The sequence below is a fragment of the Pseudonaja textilis genome, chromosome 9 (genome assembly GCF_049901715.1).
Source record: "Pseudonaja textilis isolate UNSWEBS1 chromosome 9, rPseTex1.2, whole genome shotgun sequence".
Taxonomy (NCBI): Eukaryota; Metazoa; Chordata; class Lepidosauria; order Squamata; family Elapidae; genus Pseudonaja; species Pseudonaja textilis.
Window position 1 is genome coordinate 14,027,789 of NC_141998.1, and position 19,833 is coordinate 14,047,621.

Here is a 19,833-nt window from a genome sequence, read left to right on the forward strand (position 1 = left end):
TCTGACTGTGACCCACAGTGCCACCTGGTGGTCCAGATGGGGGCATTCTAAATTTTTATGGTTAACTGCATATTTTTATAGTTAACTGCATATTTTGTCTTTCTATAATGGTGATTTAACTCGCTAGAGCAGCCAAGTTACACCACCCTTTTCACTTCCCAGTGGCAGTGCTCAGTGGCCTTTCTGTGTTGCATTATCCACAGAGCAGAAGTGCTAATTAAGCAGAAAGGGGGGATTAAAGTCTTGGCCTGCTCTTTTATCTTTAGCTTTTAGCTCAGACCCTGGTGCATTTTTAGTAAGATCCAACCTTAAATACACACAGCAATAACCATAGATCATATCAAGGTTTTCCTGTATTGTGTAGACATTTACTAGTCCTAGTTTTGAGCTGAATGGGTTTGGGAAATCATTGTCTTTTCTACGCTCACTGAATATTTTAGAGGGTGAAGTAAGCAAAGGCCAGAGCAATAAGAAAGAAGAAGAGCAGTCAAGATTTTTAATAACTTCCTGCTTTTGATTTTCTGCCTAAAATTCTTGAAACTTTTATTTGGGCCACGGATCCTTCTTAATGTGGAAGATCTTAGACTCAAAGGAATCATGGAGTTGCTGCAAGAGAAAAAAGGGCTTCCAAAGGTGCTTTTCCAAAAGGCAACTGGATTTTCTTGTTTTTTTTTTCCTTGAAAAAGTTTTGCTTCTCATCCAAGAAACTTCTTCAGTTTTGTTCATCAATTTAGTTCTTCTGAGAACTGAGCTGCTTGGGCGAGAAGCGGAACATTTTCAAGGGAAAAAAACCAAGGAAGTCCAGTTGCCTTTTGGAAAAAGGGACGGAACAAGACATAAACTCTCCATCCAAGAGGGCCCTTTCTGCTTTGCTCCTAAGCCTGAGTGATGCTGTAAGTGGCAGTTAAGAAAGAGGAGATTCCTGGCAGTTCCCAATTGCTCACAGAGTTGGTGGTGGTGGCGAAGTTCTCACCATCCAGTTCCCCCCTTTCATGTGTAGCCAGAGGCCTCCGATCAGAAACTTCTCAGCCCTGTGCCAAGTCTTCTGCTATTTCTAGCCCACCCAGGAGAAGAAGTTATCTTCTTGCTATTTTTAACCAGGAAGCTTTGGCCAGAATGGGAGAGCTGCTCTTCCGTCAGCATGAATGGCTCCAAAGATGGAGCTGCTTGGTCAGGAGGGGAGAGATGGGCAGGGCGAAGCAGAAGACCTGTATAAATAGCATCCAAACTCCCATTCTCGGCGTGGGTAGCTCCAGGCATCAGTCAAACTCGGCGTTCGGTCCTGGCTCCTTGTTGAGGCCGACAGTGTTTGCTTCCTCCAGAACAATGCCAACCCACCGGCTTGTGATTGTGCGCCATGGCGAGAGCACCTGGAACCAGGAGAACCGCTTCTGTGGCTGGTTTGATGCTGAGCTGAGTGAAAAGGGGAAGGAGGAGGCTAAGCGCGGAGCCCAGGCCATCAAAGAAGCAGGCTATGAGTTTGATTATTTCTACACCTCGGTCCTGAAGAGAGCCATCCGCACCCTCTGGTACATCATGGACGGCTGTGACCAGATGTGGGTGCCCGTGGTACGCACCTGGCGCCTGAATGAACGCCACTATGGGGGCCTGACAGGCCTCAACAAGGCTGAGACCGCAGCCAAGCACGGGGAGGAGCAGGTCAAAATCTGGAGGCGATCTTTTGACATTCCACCTCCCCCCATGGATGAAAACCACCCTTTCTATAAAGTCATCAGCAAGGTCAGTGGCAGCACAACCTTTGATAGAGGACTGGCAGGGGGTGGGCATTGGGGCAGTTAATAAGGCTGCGGCGATGTGGATTCAACGACTACAGTTGAGCCCAGAATGTCTCTTGTGAAGTGAGACATTTGTAAGGCTGAGTTTTGCCCCATTTTACGACTTTTCTTGCCACAGTTGTTAAGTGAATCACTGAAGTTGATAAATTAGTAACCTGCTTGGTGAGCAAATCTGGCTTCCCCATTGACAAAAGATTGTAAAAAGGGATCCCATGACCTTGGGACATAGCAATGGTCATAAGTATGAACCAGTTGCCAAGCATCTGAATTTTGATCCCAGGGTCATGGGGCTGCTACAAAGGTCATAAGGGTGAAAAACGGACATGAGTCACTATTTTTCAGTGCCGTTGTAGCTTTAAATTGTCACTAAATGAGCTGTTGTAAGTTGAGGACTACCTGTAGGAAGCTTGAGGGTTTGTAGGAAACCCTCAACCCTTTGTAGGAAGCTTGAGGGTCAAGGGCGACCTTGACTCTCAGTCTTCCTTCCTTCATCTAATACTCAACAAGGATGTGAGAATAAGATATATAGAAGGGAGGGAAGAGCTATTTGGCTGCCTCGTGTTTTTTTGAAGGAATGTGAGAAGCAAAATATGAGTAGCAAAAAGCTCATCAATTGACCGCTACAACATACTTATGTCTTCTACAGTATAAAGACCTTCCATCTGGGTAGAATACTGTGCAAGGAACACGGGGGCCTCTGGGAAGGAAAGTCCATCCCAAGAGTCTAAGGTTTCGCAGCATAATCCTCTGACTTATAATATGCTTGGGTGGGTTTTGGTTTGGCAGGCTATAGAAGATGTTATGCTGGGTGAGGTTTAGTCAATAAACCATGGCTTGCTTGGAAACACTATTCAGAGTAATTAATTCAGATTCCTCATCAGTGCAAGATGAGAAGATTGTCTGGTCCTTCCAGCAAAGAAGTCAGCACTTCCTGATATTTTTTAATTAGGAATAAAGAAGTAGGAGGCTTGAATATAGGATCTGTTATGCCCTCCTCCTCTTCCCTCTCTTATTTATTTCCTTGTCTTGCTCCCCTTCCTCTCCCCCTCCCAGTCTCTTCCCCAATAGTACTTTCTTAATAGAGGACCTTAAGCAATTCTTAGCTCTCTACAGCCCTCCTTTTAAAACTGAACTGAGGCTAGGGCACTGGAAATTGTATGGAACCCGTTGGGAAAAGAAAAAAAAACTTGCAATAATTCTGAAAAATAGTCCTAAATCATGAGGAGATGCTTTCCAATCTGGCCTTTGCCCAGAATTTTGACTAGCTAAAGGAGGTGGGAATCTATAGGCCAACACTAAAGTTTTCCCTCATCACAGTAAGATATAATTTCCCTACACTTTAGCATAATCTGCAGTGGTTAGTTGAATGAGCCATATTGCTCTGGGTTCACTCATCACTCTCTAGGCCATCAACCATGTTTTCTAAGCCATAACACAATTAAACCATGGTGTAATTTAATGAAACATTTAAAGTTATCTACAGGCAGTTAAGGATGCTACTTAATTAGCTCCTTAGAGGCTACTTTGCAAAGCCTGATAGCCCTCGCCTCCAACTTGAGAGGTAATTGCAAACAAAATGGAAAAAGATAGAAGATGAAAAATCTTATTTTAAAAATAGGTAGCATTAAACATCTAAGACTTCATACATGTCTGTAATTTAATTATTTAATTAATTTTACTTTATTTAATAATTTAGTATTGAAGATACAGCTTTCCCTTTTCATAGTTGTTGAGGTAATTCCCCGTTAGGAGAATGAGCGCATACAGGGAGACATTACTTTTCTCTTGGCTACAAGCATTACAGTTTAAATACTTGCTACAGGGTTTTGATTTTACTCCCTCTCACAATTCAACAGTTTGTTTCAACATTTTGAAATTAATGTGCCCTAGACATCTATGCAGTAAATGTATACATTCATCATGTGGCTTAACATTGTTATAAACTGAGTTAGCCATCTTCAACTGGTCATCATGGAACACATATAAATCATTCTCTAAAGTAGCAGTCACACTTTTACCCTCTTTCTCTATTATACAGTTATCTCCCCTAAAGGTTACTACATAACCAATATTAACTAAATCCCTTACTGATAACAAATTAAATTTCAGTTTAGGTACATATAACATAGTTAAATGTTCATTTACACAAGAACAACATGTAGTACCTTTACCTGAAGCCTTAATCTTCCATCCATTTGCCAATGATACATGTTATTTACTCATGGACAAACCTCTACCTTTAGTAATGCATTGCGATGCTCCACTATCAACAACCCACAAATCATGGTTTACAGTAGAATTGCTAGACATAGCTAAACTAACCTTCTTCTTAGCCTTCTGGTGATTACCAGTATTCTGTCTTTTTCCCTTCTTACAGAATCTAGCTATATGTCCCCTAGCCCCACAAGAAAAAACATTTCCTAACAGTATAGGAAGTTGAAGACTTCTTGTGGTTGTTCCTTCCTCAGTTGCTCCCTATCCAGCCATCTTCTTGCTTCTTCTAACAACCTTCTGGTTATGTCGGTCAATGTTAGTTCATCTTTGGTCAGGACTTCTAGTGAAGATACGTAATCATCACAACTTTCATCCAATGAGGAAAGAATGATGTAAACTTGATGCAGCTCTGAAAATATCAGTTCTTTTTCATGTAGCTCTTGAAAAGTTCTTTTCATGAAGTTCAAATGAGCTAACATATCTCCACCTTTCAGAAGACGTGCTGTAAACAGTTTACGTGTAAGATGTATGTGTGCACCTACATTGTCACGAACATAAATCCTCTTCAAATTTTCCCAACACCTAGCAGCAGACTCTTCTCCACAAATATGGACTAGCTGCTGGTCACTTAGTGTTAGTCCAATTATACAAAGAGCTCGTTCATTGTTCTGTTTAAAGTCAGCAAGCTTCTTGGCATCGTCCTCATTAGCTGGAATGCCATGCGTTTACATCCAGTGGATCTTGAACTACATTCTATAAACCTTCTCTACGCAAAAGTAGACTGCACTTCATAGACCAGGAAACATAGTTTGTTCCATCTAACCGGGTTATCAGTGATAGACTGGTTGAAGTGTCTTGTGCCATCTTTAACCCACAATTAAACAGTAAAAAGCTGTCTGTAAACAGTATTGTGCATTCACACCAACTCTCAGTTATCTGAGCCTGGTATGGCCTGGGCCCATAACCAGTGTTGAGGTAATTCCCCGTTAGGAGAATGAGCGCATACAGGGAGACGTAGTGAGAGTAGGGAAGAATAACACACACACAGCACACAGATACACTGTACAGTAAATGTAAGTTTTTACTTCCAATAAACGTTTAAGCACAGTCCAAACAAGCATTCCAAGTCATTCACAGGTAAGGCAGTCAGTGTTCAGTTCAGGGATAATCCAAATATTAAAGTCCAGTATCAAAAAACAGTTCAGTAACAGACTTACATCAACGATCAGTAACAATCATCAGGAGGAACGGCAACTCTCTTCAACAGAAGTAACAGACTCACTGAGACTCAAAACACACACTCCAGAAACACCAGAACAAGAACTAAACAACCCAGGTTTCTGTCTCCATCTTATGGCTGTTTGATGAACCACACCCAATTACACCTTTAGCATTTCCTTAAAGAGACGTATTAAAATGTCTATCCTGGTTTATATATTCTCCAACCCAAATAACTGTTAGATGACTTACCTTCCTAGCAATAGTGTGTGAAAGCTGATGCCAATGCATTCATTAATTTTAAGCTGTTACATTTTAAAGATTAGCCAATTAATCCTTAAAGTATATTTATTATATTTGCTACAAAAGACTAACAAAGGAACTGCCTGAAAATTATTTAAATGCTGTTATAGTCTTAATAAAAGAAGGGGAGGATATCTAGCAGTTTGTCTGATGCTCCGGAATACATCATTCTGAAATGTCACAAATCGTTTGCTTTTCCTAGTTTTCATCAACATTTAGCTATCCCTTAGTTCAGGAGTGTCAAACTCACGACATCACATCATCACGTGATGTATCGCAACTTTTGTGGCCTTTGCTAAACCGGGAGTGGGCATGACGGATCTGGCCTGCAGGCTACAAGTTTGACTCCTTCCATAGTTCATCAAAACACCCACACAAGTGCAAACACATTTCCCCTGCATTCCAAAGATGCATTCCACATATTGGGAGGGGGGGAATTGTACCCCCTACTCACTAAGAATCAGAAAATCCAGCTGTCTCCTATGCTATTTCATTGTGCCATTATTCAGCAATATCTAAAAAATATCTACTATATATGCCATAGTTTCAAATACTACATTAAGATGGACAGACCACGACTTGAAGTACATTGGAGTTCCCCAAGCTGACACATGGCTGGCTGGGATGATCTGATTAAGGAAGGCTACAATGCACGTTTTGTCCACTGAGACACGAGGGCACGATGCTCATCTGTTTTTTTAGCCATGGTCATAAAGCCAGCATGACATCATGAATCATGGAACGCTGTTACCTTCCCACCGAATTGGTACTTTTTTGTCTACTTATATGTTCATGCTTTAGAATTGCTGCATGGGCAGGAGCTCACCCCGTCAGACAGCGCTTGGGTCTAAAACTCGGGCTCTCAGCTTTCCAGCTGACAAAAGCTCAGCTTCTTAACCTTTTAGCCATTGCTCCTCCATGTATGTATGTAGACACAACTGACAGGGAAACACCTTTACCTCTTTATATATATATTGGTTTTCATACATACGTATACACACACACACACACACACACACTTGCTCATTTATCTCTTAATTTTCCAGTTGTTTTTGAATATATAGATTTAAACTGGTTTTCATACACACACACACACACACACACACATATATACATATACATACACACATGAAAACCAATATATTTTAAATATATTAAAAAACAAAAGATAAATAAGAACAAAAAGAAAAGATCAAAAAAGCAGAAGATGCAAAAAGAAAAAGGAATGAAAAAGAATAGCAGAAAAAGAATACTTCCAACTTTCTTCGATGCAATATAAATTTTTAAAAATACATCAAACTCTGGATGAAGTGAATAAAGAATAAAGAACAGAATCAATGTATTTCTTCTGTATTCCTCCTCCCTCTCTTCCTCCAAGAAGTCATCCCCAATCTCTGAGGTTGACCCAAAGCTTTCTAACCTCCCCTTCTCAGCTCTAACCATTGTCTTCTGTCTTTTGAACCATACAGGAACGAAGGTATGCAGGACTAAAGCCTGGGGAACTGCCAGCCTGTGAGAGCTTGAAAGATACCATTGCCCGGGCTTTGCCCTTCTGGAATGATGAGATTGCACCCAAGATCAAACAGGGTAACCGGGTACTCATTGCTGCCCATGGCAACAGCCTCCGGGGTATTGTCAAACACTTGGAAGGTAAGGACAACCATGCATCACCCAGCCCTGTACAAAATTATGGATGTAGATGGATATATTATATTTTCCCATCCCTCTTGCCTCACACAACGTCTTTGTTGGGGGGGGGGGTAAAGAAGTAGAAGCCATCAAGGCAGTTCCATTCATTTCTTTAAAAAATTAAGTATTTTGATTAGGAAAAAGTACCTTTTGATTTCATCTCAAGCTCTTTTATTAAGACCTCCAGATCAATCAAGTCACTGGTTGAGCCATTATGGGATTGGTAGGTTTATGGTTTAATGAGCGTGCAGATCCAGCCAACTATAATTTGTTAAGCAAAGCATGACTTAGCATGATATGCGAAGATGAATCTTTCCCGTGCTCTTCTGAATCTGAACTGAATCAGAAAAGAGGAAAAAAAGGTGCTAGAGCCTACATAGGTGTCATACATACACTTACTTATGGTATATGCAATTTTGGTTGCCTGGACAGACCAACCAGATTTGCTAAGAAAGTTGTTGTAAGGCCAGGGCACCAAAGGACAGCTGAGTCCTGGCCTTCATAAAAGAGTATATCACTTTCAGGTGACATTTAGATGGGCAGAGCCTCAGATTTGTGGCTTCTCAGATATGTACTTAGGTTCCTTGAACCTTGGTAACTTATGTCTGCCTTCTTGGACCATCTTAACCTTTCTGCAGTATCTGCTGTAGGAAGCATTTTGCTGCAACACAGGACTTATATTAACCAACAACAGAATGATGATTGTACACCATTAGTACACCATGAGAACCAACAAGCACATCTGGCATGCAGTTCTCACCTAGTAGTTGCCATGTCTCTCTTTAAAATGGTTGTCATGATGGATAAGGCCAATTACTAAACTGATTTATCACAAGGCACAATGGAAAAATAGATTTGTATCCTCTCTACTCTAGCACTCAAACCTTTCCTTCCCCTCCCTCCCCTCCCATCTATCAACACTCTTTCTCCAGCAATTGTCCTGGAAAAGCTACTACCAAACCTAAGTTGTGGTTTGAAATGAATTGAATATAATTTGACAAGCTGCCCGCTGAGGGTTATGTTGCTATTTTCAGTCTGGTGTCACATTACAAAAGTTAAAAGGGCAGCTGGGAGGTTTTGCGTTTTCCATCTCATCCTTGGCTCTAATAGCATTTCTGTCTCCCCTACTTCTGCCCCAATATCTCCCAAAGTTATGAATGTTGCAAAGTACTTCTCACAAATAAGGAGGGAGGTGAGACATCATTTGCTTTGGCTCAAACAATGCTCCGGTTCTTTGCAAAGTTCTGCTTATGTCCTTCACTGGTAGCTGCTGAGATGCTTCATAAGGATTCTGATATCTAGATTGCAGAAATCTTGACTACCATTTGTTGTTGTTGTACAGTTGCTAAGTCATGCCTGACCTTTCATGACCAGAGTTTGTCCAAATTCATGTTCATTGCGTTGATGACACTATCTAACCATCCCATCCTCTGCTGTCCTCTTTCCTTTTGCCTTCCATCTTTTCCAACATAGAAGTCTTTTCCAATGTACTTCTCTTTTCTCATTAGGTGACCTAAGTATTTGAGCTTCAGCTTCAGTATCTGTCCTTCAAAAGAACAGTCAGGGTTGATTTCCTTTAGGATTGGATGATTCAATCTCCTTGCAGTCCAAGGGACTCTCAAGAGTCTTCTCCAGCATCAGACCACCACTAGATAGTATCTAAGGAATACAGATATGTATACCTATCACCTTTGCTTCTATCTGGGCAATAGTTCCAATAAAAACTAGAAGAAGCTGCTTGGGTTTCCTCATTGCTTCTGGGGTGGTGACCTCAGCCAATTAATAGCTGCTTCGAAAGCTTCTCTCATCTCTCTCTGAACCTTCTGGCCTGGTTTTGGCCTTCTTTGGTTCATAGACTGTAATCCTTGTTGAGTCCTTTTTTAATTACTTGTCAAATGAATTGCTTTCCATGGTTTATAATCTCAAAATGATGGAGAGGGATGGAGTTAAAAGCAAGCTACATGAAGATGCAATCTGTTTAGACACTCGGCTAATGTAACATTTAGCAATTTAACATATTGTCCTGGTGGTCAGCAATTTAACGAAAGTGTGTGAAGAAGCTGGTGTAAGAGGTAAGATGGGTGACTATGAAAAGAACTCTCTGTTCTTCATCCATCTAATCATATGAATAAAAGGCAGTTTTGTCTTTTGGGAAGCCTGGCTGACTCTGATGTTGTTTAGTTTTGGATAATAACAGAGAACATGCTTGTTTATCTTGACATTTGCAGAGGTAGCAAGGACCCTAGCACCAGACTCTCTGCAAATGAGTTATTGCATGAATTAAGACATTTATCATCTTGACAAATCCTTTGAACTCTTGTACGGTTAAGCACTGCATTTTTCTTACTTTTACGGTTTGGTCCAGTGCTGTAAGTTTTTTTATTGTAAGATTTTTTTCCCCCAGAAAAAAGAGAAAAAGAGAAAACGTCTAGAGAGAGAGAAAAGGCTTTCTTTATTCGGTCCACAGAGAAGAAACTTTTTCTTCCCCATAATCAACCCTTCTTAATTTATAGATTTAGAATGGAAGGGAGAAAGTTACAGGTAGTCTTTGACTTACAGTTCATTTAGTGACCATTTGAAGCTACAATGGCACTGAAAAATGACTTATGACCGGTTTTCACACTTACAACCATTGCAGCACCTTCATGATCATGTGAAGGTGAAAAATGACTTATGACCGGTTTTCACACTTACAACCACTGCAGCACCTTCATGATCATGTGATCAAAGTTTGAATGCTTGCCTGCAGACTTATATTTATGACCTGTCCTGTCCTGGTGTCACATGATCCCCTTTTGTGACTTTCTGATGAGCAAAGTCAATGGGGAAGATTTACTTAACAACCAGGTTACTAACTTATGAACTGCAGTCATTCACTTAACAACTGAGTCAAGACAGGTCATAAAGTGGGGCAAAATTCACTTAGCTGTCTCACTTAGCACAGAAATTTTGGGTTCAATTGTGGTCATAAGTTGAGGACTACCTATACTTGGTTGGCTTGGCCTTATTGTTGACTATCCTGTAGAAGACTTCTGTGGATGATGATCTGACCTGGCTCCATTGTCTCTGCACAGGAATGTCTGATGCTGCCATCATGGAACTCAATCTTCCAACTGGGATTCCCATTGTGTATGAATTGGATGACAACCTGAAGCCCACTAAGCCCATGCAGTTCTTGGGTGATGAAGAGACCGTGAGGAAGGCCATGGAAGCTGTGGCAGCACAGGGCAAGGTCAAAAAGTGAGAGGAACAGCAAAGGGGCATTGGTGAAATTAAAAAAAAAAGTGAAAACCCCCACTTGTGTGAGTGAGATCTTTATGTTCGGAAATAGCACAAGGGTGAAAACCATTGGAGTTTAAAATGGGGTCCTTCTTGTTTTAGCCTTCCTGTTAATAATAGGGGTTTTCATACTAGAGTCCTTGCACATTGCTGAGACCTGGATCAAACACTGCTTTTTCCATCAGCTGGCATCAAAACAGATGTTCCACAGAAAAACCAATATCTGTGCAACTTAATTGCAGATCTTCTGCAAGCAATCCTTAAAAGTCGGGGGGGGGGGCTTTAAGGCACCAAAGTTAGGTTTGTGGGGTGATATAGATAACCAGTCTGGAGGCTAAATCTTATGATGAACGATTGACGGAACTGGGTATGCCTAGCCTATCAAAGAGAAGGATGGGGGCGGGGACACATGATAACTGTCTTTCAGTACTTTGAGGGTTTGTCACAGAGAAGAAGGGATTGGCCTATTCCCCAAAGTACCTGAGGGCAGTATAAGAAGCAACTGGTGGAAGGTTGTTAAACAGGGATCCAACCTAGGATTAAGGAGAAATTTTCTGACAGTGAAAATCAGTGGGAAAGCCTGCCTCCCAGAGCTGTGTGTGTTCCGTCCCTGGAGATTTCAAAATAGACTAAATAACCATTTGACCAAGATGATAAAAGGTCTCCTTCCTTGAACAAGAGCTGCACTACAAGACCTCTGAGGTCCCTTCCAACACTATGATTCTGTGTTCTCTCCAGCCCCAACTATTCCCCCGTCCCATAACCAAGCATAGGGAACCTATATTTCACAATCACAAAATACCAAGGGTTTGGAGGAGGTCTTCCTCCCTTGCCAGTCAACTAGGAGTTTAGCAAACCATGATTACAGGCAGTTGCTATGGTTCCGGCAGGTGAGGAGATTGGAAACATGATTCAGATTGGCAGCTGTTTCAGAGAAACCCACTATTTTGTCTCATTTCCTGTGCGCATATACAGTATTTGTATGTGCAGTTAGAAAGTGAATAAAGAATGCATTAAGCTGTGGATGCTCCCTGGTACTGACAAGACTGTTAGGAGAAGCCTCCAGAAAATATTAGGTGGAAAAGAACAGTCTTTAATTTACAGGCGGAGTGTGGGTGTTTTGCTATCAGCGATTAATAAGGCTATACTTTATATACACTGCTGCATTAGGAAAAGGCCTTAGTCATTGTATAAGCTAATTTTATCTTAACCCCACAGAAATAAAACCCAATTTAATGTTAGTCCTGTCATTCCCAGTATGTTTTATAACATGGCCTTCAAATGTCATCCAATCTGACCTTAAGCTAAACACAGCTCTGTTCTTCCTATTGTTTCACCTCTAATTGTTCTGGAATAGTTACTGTGGGGTTCTTGGTGGTTTCTTGCAGACGTTTCATTACCAAACTAGATGACATCATCAGTGCCAAGAGCCCCACAGTTCAACCCTGAGCTATAAATATTCTCTTCTATTGGACTAGATATTTATTTTAGAAGGATAGTTAATAAACTGATGTAAAAGTTAATAAACTTTTTCCAGCTCCTACTTTCCCTATGTGGATGCATATGCATTGCATAAGTTTTGAAGGCTATTTTGGAAGACTACCTACATTTTGTCCAATTATGCAAATGGAGTAGGCTGTTCTGCTTTAAGATACCAAGAATGTAGAGCCAGAGATAGAAGAGAATGCAACTAATAAACATAGATATTCAAAGTCCACCCCTGAATGATCATTATGTCTAGATTTTAAGTTTCTACAGTTACAACACAATCTTCCCCCATTATGTCTTAACTTTGATGAGGTTCCTTCACTCAGAAAGGCAGTGGGATTTACAGCCTAGAATTCTCCGTTTCCAAAGGGAAAACATTGCTGATCTCCCCGGAGTCCAAAATCAGGGCCCCAAAGTTGCAATTTGGAGTTGCAGCAGAAGACAGAGAAGGTTATGCCTAAGACAATTCTGTGGGAAGATGCAGATCTTGGAGTGAGTCATACCAGTCCATGTCAGCAAAATGGGTGCAATCTAACTTTGCATTTGTGAGGAACCTCATCATCTGCTTGTGGAAAGGATTGGAAGAAGTGGTAACAGTCCTATCCTGCAAGGTGATAGTTTATAAATGATGCTGAATTTCCGCTCCATATCCTAATAGAGACTACTGCATATCTTTGCCCTTAAGGTCCAAATACAAGGGATTTTCATCTGCCAGAAGCAAAGCTGATTGGAAATTTTGATAGACTATGTCAATCACCTGGAGAGACCTAAACTGAGAAAGGTGGCTCGGATTGAGATGGGTTCATCCTTTGCATCAAAACCATTTTATGCTTGATTGGATCTTTGTTGCTGTGTGAATCTGACTTGCAATCTATAAGTGGGTTTTGTTCACTCAGTTGGATTGGTGAACTCAGTCTTGTGGATCATTAGCCTTGGTTAATTAAGCCATGTTTTGGCATTCTGGCTGGTCCCACTGTGATGGTAATGCAGCTGGTCTTCCTTGCTGTCCTAAGGAAAAATTGATGGTCAAAGAGAAGGAGCAGGGATGGAGGGCAGAGGAGCTGACCATCCAGCCTCCTTCCCCCACCCCAGAAGTTTCCACATTTGGCCTGCAGAACTCCAAAGCACCTTTAGAGGGCTGCAAAAAAAGGGGGGGGGGATTCTCTTTGGTGCTCCCTAGTGGCCGCCCAGGTTTGCGCATATAGCAGCTGGCTGGGATCCGCCGAGTTGCCGGTGCGGGATTGCCGTGGAGGAGGAGGATGAAAACAAAGCCAGCCAGAGAAGATCATTCCCACCTGTCCTGGGAAGAAGGAGGGTGGAAGTCAAATGTCGGAGAAGCGGGGCAGCAAAGCTCCGCGAGCGAGAATGATGGTGCTCACAGGCGAAGCAGGAGAACCGGCAGAAGGCTGCGCCTTCCCACGCTTAATCGTGCACCCACGGGTCTACAGCAACACCGGCCCTTGCGACAGCGTTGGGAAGAGCCGGCGGTAAATTTTCTGCGATGGGGCCGGGAAGGGAAAGAAGAGAAGACGGGACATTTCGGAGACCGGACTCATGTAGTGCGGGATATAATTCTTGGCTGGGCCGGGCGCGCGTCTTTTTTGTCCGCGCTTCTCCCGGGCGCGCTTCTTCCGAAAAGAAAGCGAAGCGAAAGCCTTGCTTAGCGCCAGTCTCTTGCCCTGCTCAAGCAGCTCTGCCAAGAGTGGGGCAAGGGCTTGTAATCGCATGCTGGCGGCTGTAGCTGCCTTCGCCAGATGTTGGTGGGGGTGTATTGTGGCTTTGGAGAAGGGAGCCCGGTTAGTCTCCGGGACGCAGAAATCTGGTAGCGATTCTCCAGCCTAACCTATGTCATCCCAAGGCATCAGCGGCTGGTTTCAGACTTAAGCGGTCGGGTAACCCAAGTTAGGGAGGGATACATTTCAGGAGCCATTTCTGTGGAGGTTCACGCAGAGCGAGGCCTTTTGAGCAGACTGGAATTCCTGGGGATGGTTACATCTGAACTGGGGAGACCCAGGTTCGGCTCCTCCTCAACCACAGAAGTCATCAGTGGGAGTTTGGGTCACTCCTTCTCTGCCAACCCAACATATCTCAAGAGAGGAGGGGGTGTTGTGGGAAAATGTAGAACTATTGAGTTGTTGGAGATCAGGTGAGGTGTAAAGCAAACACCATCTATTCTAGTGTTTAGATCAGTGTTTCTTAATCTTTTTTTTGCTCAAAAGACCCTTTCCAACCTTTAAAACTTGTGGGGGACTCCTTAAAAAGCTTGTTTGTTTGTATGGGTTAGATTGATCAATATTTACCATATTAAAATTAAAATTGCTGATTCGTAAGATATTTATTGAACTAATAATATTCAATAAATAAAATAATGTTGAACCTTTTAAAAAAAACCTGCATTGTTAAACAAATAAACACGTAGCAAGAAAAAGTAAAGTACAGGTAGCCCTTACAGCAGTTCGCTTAGTGACCATCCAGTTACAATGACACTGAAAAAAGTGACTTAAGACCATTTTTCATACTTATAACCATCGCAGCATCCCCATCATCATGTGAGTTACATTTGGATGCTTGACAACTGGTTCATATTTATGATGGTTGCCAAGGTCATGTGATCCTCTTTTGCAAACTTCTGACAAGCAAAGTCAATGGGGAAGCCAGATTCACTGAACAATTATGTTACTATCTTAACGACTGTGGCAATAAAAGTCGTAAAATGGGGCAAAACTTACTTAATAAATTTCTCACTTGGCAACATAAATTTTGGGCTCAATTGTGGTCATAAATCTACTTGTACTTTGGGAATAGTCATTTAATCTACTGGAGGTATTGCCAAAAATGAGAAATATAGATTTACCCGATTGTATGAAACTTGGAGCTCTATTTTTCCTGGTGCTTGTCCATGGGTGACATCTGGAGCAATTGCAGCTTTAGTGTTGAGTGCAAATGCAGGTTGATGATGATGATGAATTAGTGCAGGGGTGGGATGCTACCGGTTCTGTCCGGCTCTATTTATTTATCTCTTTATTTCCTGCTTTTTCAAATTCAGCTGGTTTGCGTGGCACAGCTGAGGTTGAAAAAGAAGGAAAGAAGAGGATTTTCAAACACTCGCACCCGTGCACAGCGCTTTTCAGCTGTCCAGGTAGCACACTTAAGTTTTCTTACACGCACACAACGCGCACATTCGCACGTAAAACATAATCACCGAACCGGTGGTAACACCAGTTGAATCCCACCCCTGACTTAGTGTACTCTTGGTCTTTAGGAGATACTCCTATAGATGCATGGGACTACAACCTCCATTGCCCTCAGCCAACAAGGTTGCTGCATCTGCTGGCTGGAAGATATTATAGCTATAACCCATACATCTAAAAGTTACTTGATTGGGAAAGGCTGGTTAGCTTTTGGGAATTGGGAAAGTAATTTATTTCCAGAACTGTCTATTCAACCCAGTTGCTTAAGCTCCTCTCCTTTCTCTTCTCCTCTGATATAAGAACAGTTTCTGGCTGATACATTTATGTTTTATTGTTTATTTCATGTGGAGGAAACAAACTCAGGGACTTTGATTTCCTCCTAAGGGAGAACATAGGAGCATGAAAAAGAACGGAAACAAGAAGCATGACAGTCCCTCCTCAACAAACTCTAGGTACTAGAGTTTGTTGAGGAGGTACAGAGGTACAGGATGGACATCCCAGCTTCTGGGACAAATATAAGCTTCTATCAGAAAGACAGGCAACACCGAGCACATTCATTTTTGGGAAACATTCCTTCCTGCTGTTTCAGAGGCTGTGCCTAAATGACTTATAAGAGTTAAATAGAGATGAAATCTTCTTTGGGGTCCAAAAACATCTTCTCCTCCCCAAGGTCCTTTGAGTGGCCAGGTTGAAGTTACCTTGACTGCCAAAAGCCCTTGCCATGGGTGTTTTGCTAAAACAGAAACTGTGACTCTCCTCTTGGGTTTAACTTCTCATGTACATCCTTTGCAGTCAACCAGTCTTTGAAGGATAGTGAACTGGTGCAGCCATATTCAGAGAGCACCCAGACAGCTCTCCGGGTCCAGCAGTTTCCTTAGTGCTTCCCATCATCTATACCGTCATCTGTGCCTCGGGTGTCCTGGCCAATGGGCTGGTGATCTCCATGGTCCTGGGCTGCAAACAGAAGGTTGTATTGGATATCTACATTCTGAACTTGGCCACCGCTGATCTGCTCTTCCTGCTTGGCATGCCTCTCATCATCCATCAGCTTCTTCAGGAGCGAGGCTGGGTATTTGGAGACTTTCTGTGTTGGGCTGCAACTACTATTGATCTCAGTAACCAGTTCAGCAGTGTGGCTATCATCACTCTGCTCTGCACAGACAGGTAAGGGCTAATCTAGGTTGGAAGGAAGACGACGGAGTGGGTGAGGCTAAAACCTTTTTCCTGGTTCTATGTCACTTTGTGCAGTGCTGTTATAACTTTGCTCACTAAACAAATGGTTGTAAGTTGAGGACTGCCTGTAACCCAGCAGCCTCTTGCCACCAAGTACAGATAGTCTACAATTGAGACCAGAATTTCTGTTGCTAAGCAAGGTGGTTGTTAAGTGAGTCACAACTGATTTTACAAGTTTTTGCATAATTGTTAAGTGAATCATGCAGTTGTTAAAGGAATCCAGCTTCCCACATTGACTTTGCTTGTTGGAAGCAGGTCACAAATGGCAATCACATGTCTCAGGGATGCTACAACCATCATAAATACATGCCAATAGCCAAGTGCCTGAATTTTGATCATGTGACATGAGAATGCTACAATAGTCATAAGGAAATGGTTGTAAATCACTTTTGCAGTGCTGTTGTAGCTTTGAATGGTCACTAAACAAATAGTTATGCGTTGAGGACTCCCTGTATATCTTGGATCAGGTCCTTCTAGAAGGTCAGTCTTGCACAGCATTAGCTAACCTTTCTTTGCATTTTGGCAGCAACCAAGTGGAGGAGACAGGAAATATTCTTGCTGGTCAGAAGAAGAGAGTTAGGGAATGCTGGCATGTCTTACCAACAACGTAAATCACATTTTTACAAGCTTGTGGTTCTTGAAGTGTTTTAGCACCCTCAATATGATATGTTTTGGGGAAGGGGGCTGACGAGAAAGTTTCTGGCATTTGCAAAGGAGCAAGGGGCTCAGAGGAAGGAGGGAAAGATGCAGGGAAGTGGAGGCTGCTAGGTGAGACCATCAGCTCATTCATCAGCGTTGATTATTACCAGCTTTCCAGGGTTTTATAGAAGCATTTTCCCAGCTTTATCTGAAAATGTCAGGGATTGAATCTGGAATCCAAGCAGGCCTATAGACCAGTTTCTCAACCCATGCACTGTCTTCCATCTCTAACATTGGTCTTATTAACTGCCCTGTAGAAAATGTGTGTAGGCATGTAGGTAATCACAAAGGATGAGTTTTCTTATTCAATCTATATGTTTTTAGTATATATTTAGTCATGTTTTCTATAAGTGATGAGCCTTCATGTCTCTTCCCCAGATATGTAGCAATGGTATACTCATCTACCATTGCCCAGAGGCGGATCTTGCATTGTACAGCCATGATCAATGTTGGCATATGGATTGGAAGCTTGATTCTGGCTACTCCCGCTATGCTGTACACCCAGATATTTTGGGACAATAAGATGGAGATCTGCCTTATAGACTTGCCAGGTTCCAGTAGTGTATACTGGTACACCCTCTACCAATCCTTAATAGCATTCCTCCTGCCTTTGCTGGTCATTACGGTGTTGTATTCTTTGACTCTGCAGCATCTATTCCTTACCATGCACCGTGCACATCGGAAGGCATCCTCCCGGAGCCAGAAGGTGACTCGCATGGCGCTCACAATCATTGCGGCCTTCTTTATCTGCTGGACACCCTATCATGTACTGCAGCTGGTTAATCTGACAGCCACTCCTTCAGCAACTTGTACTTCTTCTACTTGTACCAAGCTACTATTTGTCTCAGCTATGCCCACCGTTGCGTCAGCCCCATTCTTGTTATTTTCTGCACTGGGTTTTTCCAGGAAAAGATGGCCCAGTCCAGGTGGGGACAAAGAACTGGAGGTGTCCTGGTGGGAGGGCAATAGCAATAGCAATAGCACTTAGACTTCTTGTGCTGCAGGGTGCTTTAAAGCCCTCTCTAAACAGCTTACAGAGTCAGTACACTGTCCCCAACAATCTGGGTCCTCATTTTACCAACCTCAGAAGGATGGAAAGCTGAGTCAACCTTGAGCCCATGAGAATTGAACTGCCAAACTGCTGGCAGTCAGCAGTCAGCAGAAGTAGCCTGAAGTACTGCATTCTAATCACTGTGCCACCACATCTCTTATAAATAAATGTGATAAGTTTATATCTTCTCTTTTTTCATAGGTACTGCAAGTGTCTCACCAGGTGGATAACAATACGGGAACATCTTTCTTTTACTGCAGAAATCACAGCTACCGTGTATAGGGAGCTAAACACAAGGGAGCCAATCTGTATCTCTGTGCAACCATCATCACTTGGGGATAGAAATACCTTTAAGTTCCATGAATGAGACTTCCAGCTGCAGTATGGCTGTCAGTGGGCATGGAGAATGTAATGGGTCTTAAGATTGCCCTGTATGATTATTGCTTATTTGGTTGTAAACTGGGGGTATTTTCCTGAAAAAAATGATGCTTTTGATATGGTCTTCATATATGAACACATAATGAAGAAAGTTGCTGTTGTGATGAGAAATCATATGAAGAAAAAGCAAAATGGACCATTGGATCCTTGAATTCAAAAAGTGGAGGGGCACTTTGATATAATGAACTCCAATAATTGTATCCTATCAATGTGTTGACTGTCCACTCATGGAACCTATAACACTCCAACACTTCTTTGTAACATGTTCTTCCGAAGTGATTTCCTTGGTCTAAGACTCTTAATGGCTTTTCTGATAAACTTTCCAGGCAATCAATTCTTCCATGTCTTGCTGAATATGTGTTTTCAAGCTGAAATATCAGTTTTTACTTGCTACCTGAAGAAATAGGCTACTTACAGTTGCAAAGAACTTTTCTGTCTGACTTGTGAAACAGAATTTGTGAAATTAATGCAGTTGAGTTTTCTAAGAATAGGTTAAAAATTGAAGATATATTTGCTAGACAAAAGGGTCACCCTACTTTGATTTCCCATGGGACCAAAACCAAATAAAACCACATTTTTAGATAAAAGTGATAATTCAAATTTTGTGCATCTTTCTAATGAAAAAGTGGTAATCAATTACTGAAAACCGGTGAGACTAATGCTACTGGTTGTGAAAAACACAGTGCTGTTTAGAATCTTTTATGTTTCTCACAATTGAATATATTTTGGAAAATTAATGCTACTCTATCATTTGCACATGAAACCAGCTCCAGTGTAAATCCTTCTTTTTGCTCAGTGCAAAATCTGTTATGTAGGATGCAAATGCACCATTTCTCAGATAAGCAACCAGTGTCTATCTGACAGGGAAGAATTTATTACCTCCCAAGTTCATCCTGTTTAATTGAGAGATCTAAAGACCTTGAAAATGTACATATGATTTGGTGATTTGATTAATAAAGGTGTCGTTCTAAAACAGACTGGAATAATATGGATATCTTTATTTTGTGTGGATGTTTGGTGAGAAATGAAATCCTAAGTATAGGAAGATAGGAAGTAAAAGGATCAAACTATAGGATAAATAAAATTTAAGAAAATGTTAGCTTTATACATGCCTTTCCTCCAATTCAGATACAGTAATTGAAAGAGCAGTGTTTGTCAGCTTCAACTACATAAAGAAAGGTGGATTTCAGCTCCTAGAATTCCCCTACAAGCATGCTTTAATTTGGATGGATTT

At 41.8% G+C, this 19,833-nt stretch overlaps 1 protein-coding gene across 1 annotated transcript; it reads left to right on the top strand.

Moving 5' to 3' along the window:
- Positions 1–1,223: 1,223 nt before the first annotated feature.
- PGAM2 (phosphoglycerate mutase 2) lies at positions 1,224–10,517 on the top strand. The gene is made up of 3 exons (XM_026718059.2): positions 1,224–1,740; positions 7,001–7,181; positions 10,295–10,517. Exons 1-3 carry the CDS (start codon positions 1,327–1,329, stop codon positions 10,462–10,464), a joined length of 765 nt encoding a protein of 254 aa, XP_026573844.1. The 5' UTR covers positions 1,224–1,326; the 3' UTR covers positions 10,465–10,517.
- The last annotated feature ends 9,316 nt before the right edge of the window (positions 10,518–19,833 follow it).

What these genes read in the sequence shown, in the direction of transcription:
- PGAM2 (XM_026718059.2), top strand. Translation starts at nt 1,327, where the DNA reads ATGCCAACCCACCGGCTTGTGATTGTGCGCCATGGCGAGAGCACCTGG. An exon ending in TCTATAAAGTCATCAGCAAG is followed by an intron (nt 1,741 to 7,000) that starts GTCAGTGGCAGC and finishes TGAACCATACAG; the next exon opens with GAACGAAGGTATGCAGGACT. An exon ending in TATTGTCAAACACTTGGAAG is followed by an intron (nt 7,182 to 10,294) that starts GTAAGGACAACC and finishes GTCTCTGCACAG; the next exon opens with GAATGTCTGATGCTGCCATC.